Source organism: Pyrus communis, chromosome 9 (genome assembly GCF_041283825.1).
Source record: "Pyrus communis isolate YQ-2024b chromosome 9, ASM4128382v1, whole genome shotgun sequence".
Taxonomy (NCBI): domain Eukaryota; kingdom Viridiplantae; phylum Streptophyta; class Magnoliopsida; order Rosales; family Rosaceae; genus Pyrus; species Pyrus communis.
In genome coordinates this window covers 16282229-16296958 of record NC_142573.1, presented here as the reverse complement: position 1 = coordinate 16296958, position 14730 = coordinate 16282229, and the positions used below count along the sequence as shown (strand labels likewise).

Genomic DNA, 14730 nt, shown 5'->3' with positions numbered 1-14730 from the left:
GAGTTGAAAAAAAGTGTATGCAATAGGGCGAAGTCCGAAAGATCAATTATAAAGGCTTGGGTTCAACATGAGTCTCTTACATTTTGTGGAATGTATTTAAAAGATGTGGAGACGACTTTCAATCATCCTCAGTGCAATAATGACACGGGTGTGAGAAAGGAGAAACTTTCTGTTTTTGCCCAAAGCGCACGACCCTTTAGAAATCCTATATGAGGCGAGTCGTTTTCCAAAAATGACATGGAGGTAGCGCATTGGTTCGTACTGAACAATTTTGATGAGACAATGGCATACCTAGATGAGCATGAAGAGATGAAGAAGTGAGAACATCCATCACATTTGTATGCCAAGAAATACCGTGAATTGTTTCCACAGTGGTTTCGTGAATATGTAAGTTATAAGTGTTTTGTATTTGACGTATATATTGTAGTATTTAATTTTCTCAAACTAACAGGTGTATGTTTTTGTATAATGTTAAGTGAATCAATTGAAAGCATCGAATTCCCCCACTTACAGTGAAGAGTTATATAACTTGGTGTTCGGACTGATTCGCATTGAATTGTTCTCGTGTTGCCATGTTAACGACATCAAATTTTTGGGGGCTGCACGAGATGACAAGTTGTGTACGCAAAACAATGGTGTCCATGTCCCAGGTGGAGGTGAAAGTATAGACATTGATTTCTATGGTAAACTAACAAGTGTCGTGCAATTGCTTTACAAAGTCCGATGTTAAGTGATCATGTTTAAGTGTCGATGGTTTGATACAAACCCAAATAGGAAAGGAAGTGTTAAAATCGACCATGGCTTACTATTTGTGATCACTAACAAAACTTGGTATGATGACGACCCTTACATTTTGGCAAACATGGCAAAACAGATTGTGTATCTAGATGACCCTAAAGCTAGGAGAGGTTGGAAAGTTGTTCAGAAGATGGATCAAAGGATTGTGTATGCTATACCAAAACAAGACCCTACTGATGACTATGTTAACAACATCACTGACCAACATTTAGAATCTTCAATAGAAAATGATGCATAAACACTTCGAGATACAAATCTTATCCAATAACTGTTTCAGATACAAGGAGTGGCTTCAATCGAAATACCGATTCAGTCAATAACAATTGACCTTGGTAATCTTCCGCGATACAATGTTGCAGTGAGCCCGAACGACGACGGTGATGTACCTATCGAGGAGGAGGAATGGGAAACTAAAAATGATGATAACGACAATAGTGAAAGTTATTATAGTTCGGATGATGAATAATGCAATTTATTTGTGACTTGCTTTGTAAAACATATTAAATGATATTTTTTAAAATTATTTATCTTATGTTATAAATAAATTGTTTTTATTTGATTAAATTTAAATAAATAAAAAATTGACAGGGGTAAATTAAATTTTCAGCTAATTGCGCGACGAACATAAAGGTCTTTGTCGCCCAAATGTTCTTTGCACAACGACTACATTCCTTTTCGTCGTGCAAGGATGTGAAATTTTGACTTTCTGGGCGGGCACAGAAATAATTTCGGGAAAATTTGAATTTTTTGCACGACGAATACCTTTCAATTCGTCATGCAAGAACCTCGGGATTTAACTGAAATCGCAAACACTTTCCCCTTAGCTCTTCCTCTATCTAAACTCTCTCCCTCCGACAGCCCTCTCTCTCACTAAATCTCGGTCACCCTCTCACCCTTTCGGTCTCTCACCCTCTCGCCCCTTCGCGCTCTCTCTCTTTGAGGTAATTTTTCAATTTACTTAACTCTAGTAAAGTTAAGAATTGGGGTTCTAGAAAATTTTAGGAATTGGGGTTCTAGGATTATTTCATGTTTTGATAATTTCTTTATAATTAGGGTTCTAATCTGCTTTGATTTTTATAATTAGTTGCTTTCTGGTTGCTTGAAATCTAATGCTTTGAATTAGGGTTCTAATTTGCTTTGATAATTGCTTTGATTTTTATAATTAATTTTTATACACATAATCTATCGACTGCAAATTCATGGTAGGAGAGAAAGGGTAGTATTACAAATTTAGTAACTTCAATTATTTGCAATGTCAAAGAGCTACACTCAGTTGTTTGTAAATTTAAATTAATGGGTTGTGCTTGTTAAAGAGCTATGCTCTATTCGTATTGAAAGAGGGTGTGACAAGTTTATGGATTGAATACCTGCAAGAATTTAATTAGTTATCAGCGGCATGCTTGATTTCAGTGCCATTGATCTGCTTTGACAAATATAAGCTAGATGTACTAAGTTTGTACGTGCCTACGTGCCTTCAGTTTCTAAATTTGCATGTTCCTTAGACAATGTGATTGATTTGTCCTGTCAATTGCTGTTGGTATTTGTCTGTTTTCCCTTTTCCACAATTGTACATAAAATACCATCCATTTCCATTTTTGTTTTTTGCCTGGAACTCTTCTTTTCTATGATGCTGCGGACAATGGCTACAGGCATTACTGCCCATTTTCAGTAGACTAGAATGGTTCTTATATAGATGGTAGTCCCATTTGACATGACAGTAGACCATGTCAAAGATTTTAACCACTAGGGAAGGAGCAGTAAGATTAGTTAAAATTAGCTGCTAGTTGTTAGTTATGGGTAGTCTGGGCTTTTACATAGGGCAGTAAGAGAATAGTGAGCTATATATAATCCAGAATCCTTCAAGTGTTTCATGGAATAAGTAACGGTGGCAGCGTCTTTCTTAGACCGCAGCTATTTAACAAGTTTTGTATTCTTCACTTCTTCTTCCTCCTATGAACACAGAACATATATCTTTATGTATTCTTCTTCTTATTCCTAGGCTACACCAACACATGACTTTTGGTCCCCAAAGGCCTATCCACTACTTAAAGGGAATGCATGAATAATCTCAATCCTACTATTTGCTAGCTACCTTCCTAGCTTCATCCAACTGATAGAAAAGAAGTGCGTGATGACGTTCCGTAGTTGTCAATTAATTTGTGACTTATGACTTAGGAGAGGAGAACCATTTCCACTCGACATCAGTCCACCTTTAGCAAACACAAGGCAGGCCTGCAAATAATTATATATGCTTCATTTTGGTTTCATGTATAATTATAATTAATTAAATTCCCACTTGACGTTTTGGACGAGTATTTTCAAAACCTCAGTTCCCTACCATTAAGAGAACTTCTTATATCCCCGCTTTGAGTCTTAAGGTGATGGAAGGCAGTATATATAATTAAGCAACATGGCATGGCAAATTGGCAATGGCAGGCCACGCAAATTGGTCCCATAAATATACAGTCTTGGGTTTTAACATATAATTGTAAAACATATGACATTACACCTGTGAGCCTGAACTTGATTAAGAAGATGTTCATGAGAGTATTATAAGTTTTATATATATTATAATCTAACGATAAGTTATTTGCTTTTCAGTATGAGCATTGACTTGTTTTGGCTGTTACTTGCAGCGTCTTTCTTAGACTGCAGCTATTTAACAAGTTTTGTAAGGGCTGGTTCCACATGGTGATGTTTGTTAGATATTATTGTAATAATGAAGATATAAAAGGAGTGAGCATAGGAATAATTTCATACCAAAAACGGAAATTTAATTGGCATATTTATATGCATGATTATTTGTGGAAGAATCGAGAACTTTTTCAGAGTGTCAAATATGTCTCTCTAGTTCCTTGTAATTATATTCATTTTTCTGTCTTTTCCATTTTAACATTATGTTATCAGATACTTAAATATTTGTATCTTCAATATCTTCTTAGCCATCTTTCAAAATGGCCGAGTTTTATGCTTTTGATTGTTACTTATCTTTCTTCCATGATAAATAAGTTTTAACGTTCAAATTGGCATGCCAAATTTTCATTTTATGCTAGCAGTTTTTGTTTTTCACTTGTGATGCATCTATGCAATCTGGAGGACAGCAGCATGGAAGAAAAAAAAAATGACCATCTTTTTAGAAAGTGTGATATCAACTACCAAAAGTTGATATAAGCTTGCAAATAAATGCTTCTTCCACTAAGTTGTTTAGGCATCAGTGTTTTGCTACACGAGGGAGAGCGTAGTATTACAAATTCAGTTATGAAAATAAACTCTTGAAATAAAAACCTTTGTTCTTCTAAATAGTGTAGAGAAGATGTTACCTTAAATAATGATCTAATTAGCCTTTGTTTGCCGTTTCAGTTACAAATATGTGTGTGTATTATGGATCTTTATATGGGGCACCATGTATGAACAAAGTGAGCTGAATTTGTTATTTCAGCTTACCTAAACGAGTATATGCACTGTTTGAAGTTATATATAACATATAGTAGTTTGCATTTGTGGCAACACTAACACACCGAGTGCACTTATATTGCAACAGAGAGTTCTTCCTTCAAGCTGATTGACTTTATTTTTTTGAAAGAAAATAACCTTCTATGCATTGGTATTTTGAACAGCCCCGAAACCATATCATTTTTTAATTGGATTGAATTTCTGAAGGCTACTGTTGTCGTCTCACAACATATATATGCATTGATTTTTTTTTTTTTTTTTCTAATTGTGCAGATGTCGCAACTTATTAGAAGTCGTAAGGCGATGACGACTGCACTTTGTTCGATTCTCCCACCTCCTACTTCAACCGCCACTACTCCAGCAGAAATGGACCCCATGTCGGTTAATCCGGTTGGTCACTGGGTCTCCCAGGCGCCAGTGTCATCAGCATCTTCAATGGTGCTACTTGTTAGCGCCAGGCGTGGTCACCGCTGCCCCGCATGGCCGACACGACATCAGCATCCACTACTAATGCCTTAGGGTCACAACAAGGTAAAGTTAAATAACTCCCTTTATTTCCTTGTGAATTTAGTTATTCATATATTAAGTTCAATCAAAATTGTTACATACTGCAATTGTGCGTTTGGTCCAAATTGGCTTATTCAACTGTTGTGATTGTTGTTGGATATCATATATTTTTCATTACAATGTCTAGGGTTTGGGAAATGTTTTAACTTTAGAGGAGGTTCTGCCGAAATTTTGGTATAATTTGTAGTGCTTGTTTGACTTTTTTTTTTTTTTTTTTTTCAGCAAAGAAAAATACCAGAGGACCTTGTCGCCAGTTGAAGAAGGCAAAGGTCACCCGGGTGACCAATGAACGTATCATGATTGGATACAATGACCGGCATCGGGCTGCACCAACAACGAAGCAGCATAGTGCATTGGCCCACGACATTGATCACGTTGTTTGGATTTATTGCCCTATGCGATGGAAGTGTTGAAAGGCGATGCCAGACAAGGTGAGGATGAAAGTGCGAAATTTCGATGACATCAACGACAATATGTTGGCGTACGTCAATAGGCTCTTCTCTGAATGGTACAAGTAGTGGAAGAGCGACCTGCACCAATATTTTCAAACATTTGATGATCCATAGGCTGCTCTTGAAGAGGGTTTCCCGAAAGAGTTTAAGGACCAGGAAGAAAATTGGGTGTGGGTCTGCAGTCATTTTTAGGAGCCCGACTATATGATATGTTTTTTATATTAAGTCTAAAAGTATTATACGTTTCTTAGTAATGTTTATTGATTTTTTTATATTTCATTTAAATTACAACTGATACGTTTATTTTGTGTATAACAGAAGAAGGCAAAAGCCAACAAGATCAATCAGGAGAAGAAGACTCTTCTCCACCATTCAGGCTTGAGGCTTTTCTCGTATAGGATGGAGGCGCGGAGGCAGGTAATAATAAAGCTTTTCATGTTCAATTTTTAATATGTCAGTAATATTAATTTTTTTTTTCGTACTAACATTTTTCTTATCTTGTTCTATTCAGGGGGGTTCAAAATTCCCGGAGATCGATATATTTGCAAACGTTTATGTTTGACCTGGGGATGAGTTGGCCGAGTCCCTTCATGTAAGTATTCTTCAATTGTAATTACTATCTTACGCATTCAAGTATCACGGTTATTATTTTAATGTTATTATTAATATTTCATGTTATATTACACAGGCAACGATGATGGAGAAGAGGTAGGTTGGTTCTTCAGGAGTCCGCCTCCCAACTTCCTCCCAAGACTCCGATCGAGTCCGTGGTCCCCCTCGAGAATGCGGGGATTCAGATCCTTATAGACACCTTGGATTAAACTCTTAGTCAGAGGCTAGTGACATATTGTAAGGGGATGGACAATGCCTGGCGGTGGAAACCTAAAGCCTCTTCATCCTCGTAGTCGAAGGGCGAGGTGACAACTTTGACAGCAGAGGTGGCCAACCTTATGATTGAGCTCACCTCGTATAAGAGCCAGATCTCACTGATCGTAAAGGCCCTCAGTGAGTCCAGCATTCGTCTTTCGGATATTCGTACCCCGTTGATGTCTGAGCCCCTCCAACCCAAACATACCTAGAACTCCGCCCCTTCGACCTTTGAGCCCGTCCTCAACCCCAAGGCCTTCTTGCCCCAAGCTTTCTAGCCACCTACGAACGACGACCCTGTAGATTATTCCACCTTCTTTTCTTAGTTTTTTACTCCCTTACTTTTTAAACTTTTTCCTTGTAGATACATTTGATTTTTATTTTAGATAAATTATTTTTTTCTTCATTACATTTTTTTATTGCAATTTAATTTTATTATTTTGTTACAATTTTTTTTTTTTTTGCGCGACGAATAACTTTGTCTGGCATAATTTTTTGCAACTAACTATTTTCGTCACGCAAAGTTTTTAGAGACAAAGGTTAGTCATCCCATGTCACATCTCGGCCCGGGGCGGATCACTTCCCGGGCCCGACTCCACTACCGTAGCACGATATTGTCCGCTTTGGGCCCCGACCACGCCCTCACGGTTTTGTTTCTGGGAACTCACACGAGAACTTCCCAGTGGGTCACCCATCATGGGAGTGCTCTCGCGCGCTACTCGCTTAACTTCGGAGTTCCCATGAAACCCGAAGCCAGTGAGCTCCCAAAAGGCCTCGTGCTAGGTAGGGATGAGAATTTACATTTAAGGATCATTCCCCTGGACGATGTGGGATGTCACAATCCACCCCCCTTAGGGCCCGACGTCCTCATCGGCACACCACGGCCAGGGTTAGGCTCTGATACCAAATTGTCACATCCTAGCCCAGGCGGATCACTTCCCGGGCCCGACTCCACTACCGTAGCACGATATTGTTCGCTTTGGGCCCCGACCACGCCCTCACGGTTTTGTTTCTGGGAACTCACATGAGAACTTCCCAGTGGGTCACCCATCATGGGAGTGCTCTCGCGCGCTACTCGCTTAACTTCGAAGTTCCCATGAAACCCGAAGCCAGTGAGCTCCCAAAAGGCCTTGTGCTAGGTAGGGATGGGAATATACATTTAAGGATCACTCCCCTAGGCGATGTGGGATGTCACATCCCATGTATGTGTCCTAGCATTTTGTGTGACGAATATTCGTTCCTAAAAATTTGGTGCGACGAAGGCGGAACCGTCGTGCTTTCTTCTTCGTAACTAATGTGTTTATTCGTCGAGCAAAGTCTTTCTTCACAATCTTTGTGCAACCAATTTGTGTTCGTCGTGCTAAATGTTAAACGTAGTAGTGAACTATTTCACTTTATAGTTATTAGTTTTCTATTTTCAACTTTTTATTTTTTTTATAAAAAAATTAAAAACTAAAAACTCATTTAATAGCTGCTTTTAATTTTCTATTAAAAAAAATTAAAACTGAATTGTAGAAACTCGGGTCCCAACTCGAGTGGGTTCCACTCGAGTATACGTGAATTCATCGGAGAACATGGAATTTCGTTTCAACCCATTCTATTAGACCATGTGCAATGGTGATGGGTTAAAAGTTAAAAAATTTAAGCCATAAACCATAAACAACTCGTCCAATAATGATGAATTAAAATTTTAGTTGACATTATTAAAGAGTGAGTTTAGTCTATTCTTTTTTGGTAACTTTTTTAAAATTAAAATTTATGTGAATTATAATTTATTTTATGAACAATTTAACCTACAAATATTTAAATTTTGATAATTAATGAAAAATCACTACCTACCTCATTCTTACAACGATTACTAATACTAATATTCATAGGAATTTGGTTGACTTGGTGGTGGACTTGCGCATTAGACATTAGAGGGATCGAAGACATTCAACATAGCGTCTATAATTTCTGTTTGCTTATCATGGAAGAAGTTATTCCTCCTTGGAGTACATTTATTGAGGTCCTATTGGGAAATGGGAAAGCGAAGCAATAGTTTTGGCAGTTGGGGTAGAAAGAAAAAGTAGAGGAAATATATGAGGAAAATGATTTTTTGCGAATGTTTGAACAAATACATAGGTATTTGTAGATGGTTAAGGTGAATTTTGATTTTAATATTTTTTTTTCTAAATTGTTGTAGCCATTGGATTTAATTTGGGTTGTTAGCTTTTTTATTACCATTACGTTTTCCCTTGTCGACCTCAGCCATTGAATTTAATGTATTTATAAATCTAGACCGTTGGATCAACCAACGACATTATTTCTAGCTGTCGAATCATAAAATGAATCGTTGGGCTAGTCGCAAGTGGCCAACAATAGCGTTAGCACTAGGACCTAGCAGTTGAAGCCTTGTCACATGTGATGCGTGTTACGCGTCTGTGGGCTGTGGCTGGGCAAAAAGCAGGCTCATTCCCTCTCACAACTGGAGCTCAACCACTATTCTGGCTTAAATTTTGAGAGGAATTTAGCTCAAAATCATTTTTTCTCCTCAAGACTTATTCTAGCCCACCAATTAAAAATGATTTTGGGGTGGGGGGTTTTAAAACTTAAAATTCAAGTTTTATCCTCACCATTGCAAATGATCTTACTCCTTAATAAACACCATTTCTTTTTGGTAAAAAGTAAACACAAAAAAACACTCGGCTGTTAGAGGGAAGGAAAAAAGGGCGAATCTGAAACTCTCGGCTGTTTTTTTTAAACTTGAACAACCACCAGCAATAACTTTATTAGCTAAGAAAATGCATCGCAAGTGGTCCTTTACCACAGTGGTGGAAAGTTGTTGAACCCTTGGATGACGGTATGGGTTCAAACTCCGTAGGTGGTTAATCTAACATCTAATCTAGCAAAATCTATCATTTGACAAAAAATAAAAAAAGAAAAGAAAATTCATCAACTATATCATACATATTTATTTGAATCATACATAGTTATGGATCTTCATTTAATCCTGAGCCGACCTAGTGGAAACCGAATCATTCTTTGACGAACTATTCTTCAACGAATCAACATCCAGCTCAATACCACACACCCTTTCTAGGCGACGGCAGTGAGTACCAACCTCCCAACTGGAACTTGAACGTGAACGAGAACTAGAAGAACTCACATAAGCCATAATTGTGGTCCGATAACTCCACAAGCCGTCTCAAATAAAGATAAGACTAAAAGGATTACTTTGCCCTTTTTCTGAATCCCCAAAGTATTTGTAGTAAAACTGAAACCGAACGGTAAGCTAAATGGAAACAGAAATTGGTTCCAAACGATTCAATCCAGACACAAAGACATGATTGAATTAGATGGTAATCCATAAATCTCAAAATTGATCGCAGGGACCAACAATTACAATTGATATCAAATTCGCGCATCACATGATCACAATTTCAGTTAAAAATCTATGCCTTGTTCATAAAGGGGGAAAAAAAAAACAATTAGTACGAAAGATTAGTTTTTGAAATTTGGTTGCAAAAATAATCAATTTTAATAATGACGGCATATTGATTGTATATCAATCACTCAAAGATGATATAATAAACCACGCAAATATAATAATGACGTAATAAACATTAATTTGCAACTAAATGTAAAAAACTGATCATTTATGCTAATTGCCCAAAAGCAAGTTATTAATTGCCAACGTTGTAATGAATGATGTTTAGCGGCAAAGCCTATGCACTCAGTTTCCTTTTATTTGGGTGATAAAAAAAATATTTGAGTCATTTAATACTACGGTCTAATAGCATTTCTTTTTACTTGTAAGTAAGAGGTATTAGGTTTGATTTCCGCACAAAGGCGTATTTGAACCATATTATTGCTAGTCTATCGTGAGGCTTAACCCACTCCTCCACTTCCTTCGTGTAAATAATAGTCTTTGTTCAAAAAAAAAAAATTTATTTGAGGGACACTTTAGGGGATCATTATGCAACTATTTTTTCTAACGATCTTAATTGTTTATATTAAATCATCATTCATAGACTAATTGTTTATATTAAATCATCATTCATAGACTATCATGCAAAATTGGGATAAATCCAAAATTTTTAAGAAATTAATTTGTAGTGAAAAATAAACGAATATGAATACCATCTAATTCAACGATGATATTTTGGTTAGGATAATCTTTTAAGGGCTCCCTCAACATTACATTTTGACGACCTAACTTTCATCTTATAAGTATTTAAGACCTTCAAGTAAAGCTCATGCCAAACTAGCTATCCAAAAGAATCCAACGATCAAATTAGAAGATTTGAGTAATTTTTTGTTACGATTATTCTTAGACTCACTCCACATTATTTTCGACGACCGACCCTCGTTTTATAGGGTTTTGAAAGAACCCTTCAAACAAAGCAAGATGCCAAACTTAATATCTAAAAGAAAAGGTAGAAAAATCAAAACAAAAACACCACTTCATTGGAAAAAAAAAAAAAAAAAAAGTTTTACTATCGAACCTCGATCCTTTCATTTGATAAAAAGGATGCGTACACTACACATCACATATATGGATAGCACTCACGTGTTAACCTCGTATTACAAGTTTACAACAAAGTAAAATCTCAGAACCCACCCACCCCCCGGCGCCAACCCCCCACACCCCACCCTCCTCCTCCTCCTCCTTCTCCTCCTCCTCCTCCTACATAACATAACATATATAACTTATCAGCTAAAAGACCAAAGCAGCCGCGAAACGTTTTCTCGATCTGTGGCATTCCATCAAACACGTTTGCGAACGCTAAGTAACTTGACATCGTCAATGACGGGGCCGCACAGAGACCCAGAGTGGTCGGCGGCCATGGTGTAAAACGTGCTATAGAACATGATCCTGGTGCGCGGCCCCACGGCGGTGAAAAGGAACCTGGCGCGCTTGAACCCACCTTGGCCCTTGGACTGGTACAGTACTTTGAGGGTGTCTTTGCCGGCAAACGCCTCAACGGCGAGGGAGCCTTCACAGGCATTGTTGGAGTCGCCGACGGTGAATGTGAGTGCGTACAGTTTTCCGGGCAAGGTGAAGACGACTTGGGCCAATGCGCTTTCTTTGCCAGCGACCAGCTCGATGGCTCTCCGGCCTTCGGGGACGGAGAAGTGCCTGGAGTCAATGTACTTGACGGCCTTGAGGGACTCGATGATCCAGCCTGGCAGTGGGCTGTGGTTGTCTTCTATGTGGGGTGGGATTAGGACTCCCCATGATGTGTTGGGAAACAGATAGGGCCCTTCTTCAAAGTTTCCATTTTTCAACAAGTTGGCTGCAAAAATAATAATTGAACAAAAATGATAAGCATTTTTTTTGGTAAAGAAAAATGACAACGTTAAAGGAAAGATGTTTGTCTTAGCAGATTCACGTACAATTTACTTGGATTACAAGTTAGTTCTATGTCGAGATGAAAGTAAAATGATAATGTGATTAGTAATATATTAATATAGCGATAATGAAATTTTCTTAAATTCGGATATATGATATTTCAAAAAAAAATAAATAAATAAATCTTACAAGTTGTGTTATCAGATTATCACTTAGAATTATCTTTGAAGCTAAGAAAAATTCAATTAACAACTTTTTGAATTAGGCGAGACCCATGTGAAATTCACTCATGTCATGTAAGAGAGTTGGAAGAACAAAGCTTGGGTTTTATACATGGGAAATTAATTAATCTGAAATGGGTTTTGATTGTTGGCTAAAAATGCATGGCTTTTGCATGCAAAATCACAATCAACTCAATCAATTACTAAGAACAATAAAAAAGCAAAAAAAAAAAAAAAAAAAGGAAAAACCCCAACTTTTTACCTCTAGTACGTTTAGGAGAAGCCAAGAGCTTCAAAGCAACAGAATCAATAAGTGGGCCACAAGCAGCATCTTCCTCCACACCAGGGTTATGGATCACAAGCTCGATCTCATCAAAATCTGCATTAAAACCCCATGCATACGAATCCCATCCAATGCTGCTGTACATTGTCTGGATTGGCATTATTCCCCAGTGCCTTTTCTCAAGGTTGGGAGTGATGGACACGTTCAGCGTCTCCTCCTGTGCACACGTCCGAGCGGCGCTGAACGTGACGGAGTAGAACCCGCCTTTCTTGACCTTCAACTTCTGCTTGATCAAGGCCTCGTTGCCGAGCCTGACTGCGAAACCACCCTCGGGGACGACCAGCAGCATGTCGCCTTGTTTTTGGCCTGATTTTATGTACTCGACGAAGCCTGAGATTTCCCAGTTGGGAATTGCATGAGGGTTTGTCACTACTGTGCCCTTGAGTTCTGATTGCTTTGGACCGTACTCGAAGTTGCCGTTGGGTAATAAGCCTGAGAAATGAATAGAGTTATTTTCAATAACATGTAAATTCACTCACAAATCTTACCGCTGTGACCGCTAACTGACATGACAATGTTTAATTTGTTTGCTATTGTTGTCACATACAACATCAATTGATTTGTAAAACTCAAACAAATTAATTAACGACGCTATAGTATATTATTTGTACCGAATTTATTGATATCATATGGAACTGCATAAGAAATTACAAGAGAAGTATCCTGAAATAATATGAAAAGAAAAGGACCACCGAAAGCTAGCTAATAAGTTTAAATAGTATATATGATATTACGTAAAATGGTGTTTACCTTGTTCTTAAGATTAAAGCATACCCTTGATGCCACGATCACATCATATATTGTGTCGACCGATCATATGATGTGATGGTAGTTAGATTTTGAGCCCTATTGTAATGCTCTTAAACCCTTGTAACTTGAGGTAGGTGACAAAATTGGGGTCGTTACTTGGTTTTGGACTCTTTGTGTACTTCCAAATATTGTTACCGTCATAAGACTAGCCAAATTAACACTATAAATGTAGTAGATGCAACTTGGGAATAAGATGAAAACGATAGTGCTGCCAGCCATGCAAACTGGATATTTATACAGCTCCCACCAAGTCACCGACTAGATTCTCAAACTCATGTGCAAAAAGATAGTCTAGCGGGGTCTTTCCATTATACAAATATACAAATTATCTGTTATTGATTCTTTAGAAAAATATCATGTATAATTTAGTCAAAATAAATATAGGAAGGAAAATTTGCATTGGGGTAACTTTTTGTAGTGTTAATTTAGTTCTACGATATATTTACATTAAAGAGTGTGGAGTTTGGATTAAAACTAATTCTATTAAAATAATTTGATATTGAACTAGTCATTTAAGATTGTTTACATATAGAAAAAATATCGTTAAATCATAATACTAAGTAGGCAGCAAAAGAAATTTGTTGAAAATGATGATTCATAAACTAATTAAGCAGCTAGCTAAAAATATTTGTTGGAGAACGAAAGAAAACCCTAAAAAACTTCGGAAGAAAAATTCATTATTGCAAGAATAGACAAGTAATTAGAAATCAATGAAAACAACCTCTTCATTGAGTTAAAAAGGGTTTGAACTGAGAAGTTTTTGGATATATGAAATACAAGGTGGTACACCACGTAATATAATATAACTGAACGACATGATTTTAAAATATATTTAGCAATTTTTTCACTTATATTATTAAGTGTAGTGTCTTAGCTTGTACACTGAAAAATTTCTCACTTGTTGCATAGGAACTAAACTAACAAGACTTCAATATTTATGACAACCCTCCTACCCAGGAGCTGTAAGAAAATATGAACTTGAAAGGCTACATGGTAATATTGTTAGTTATTTGAGCATAGTGATCACATAAAGTAAAACGACTTATTTTCCAGCAAGAGTGACTTGAAATTGATAATAACCTAAGTACTAGAAATGAATTCTCTCGGACAGAGTCGTGTATATATATACGTATGAGAAACTTTCAAGTACTCCTCATTAAAATTAACAAACTGCACCTTCCTATAACTCTCTCATAATTCAGTTCAATTATCGAAACCATCTATAAATACAAGAGATGAAAACAGCATAAACAACAGACGGGATCAGCTGACCATATAATTCAATTCAATTATAGGAACCGTCTATAAATACAGGAAATAAAAACAGCACAAACAGCAGACGAGTTCAGCTTACCATCTGTTACAAATGATAAGGAGACGTGGAAATTAGCTGCACATAGCAGAAGCAGCAGCACTGTGAGTTTCTTATTCATCGTGGCCCTCAGAGTCTTAATTAATGCGTGAGAGAGGAAAGGGTTGGAAGGGTTTGAGTTAAGATCGTAGGCCGTGAGCAGTAGCAGTGGGTTATATACTACTGGATGCTAAGAAAAAGCCATTGAGTTTGTAGTAAACCACATGAATGCCATTATAGGAAAGTTTGGAAATATCCTTTGGCTACGCACCACCTTCCTCGAAACTTGAAAAACATGCATGTATTACGAAACTCATGCTTAATTTGGTTACAACTAAAAATTTCTCCTTATGAAAACCACTGCAATCTTTACAAAAAAATAAAAAATAAAAAATAAATAAAATTAAACGTCACACCTACACACACAAACAAAATCTTCTTAATTATCTCTCTATTGTTACTATTAATAATAGGATAATACTAGGGAGAACAAAATTTTAAACCAAATGATTTGTCACCAATAAGAAATAAAC

At 37.1% G+C, this 14730-nt stretch overlaps 1 protein-coding gene across 1 annotated transcript; it reads right to left on the bottom strand.

Annotated features, from left to right (window-relative positions):
- Nucleotides 1-10566: 10566 nt before the first annotated feature.
- On the bottom strand, nt 10567-14357 carry LOC137740636 (protein BIIDXI). The gene is made up of 3 exons (XM_068480470.2): nt 14201-14357; nt 11956-12468; nt 10567-11416 (listed from the first exon to the last, which is right to left on the bottom strand). Exons 1-3 carry the CDS (start codon nt 14277-14279, stop codon nt 10887-10889), a joined length of 1122 nt encoding a protein of 373 aa, XP_068336571.2. The 5' UTR covers nt 14280-14357; the 3' UTR covers nt 10567-10886.
- Between the last annotated feature and the right edge of the window lie 373 nt (nt 14358-14730).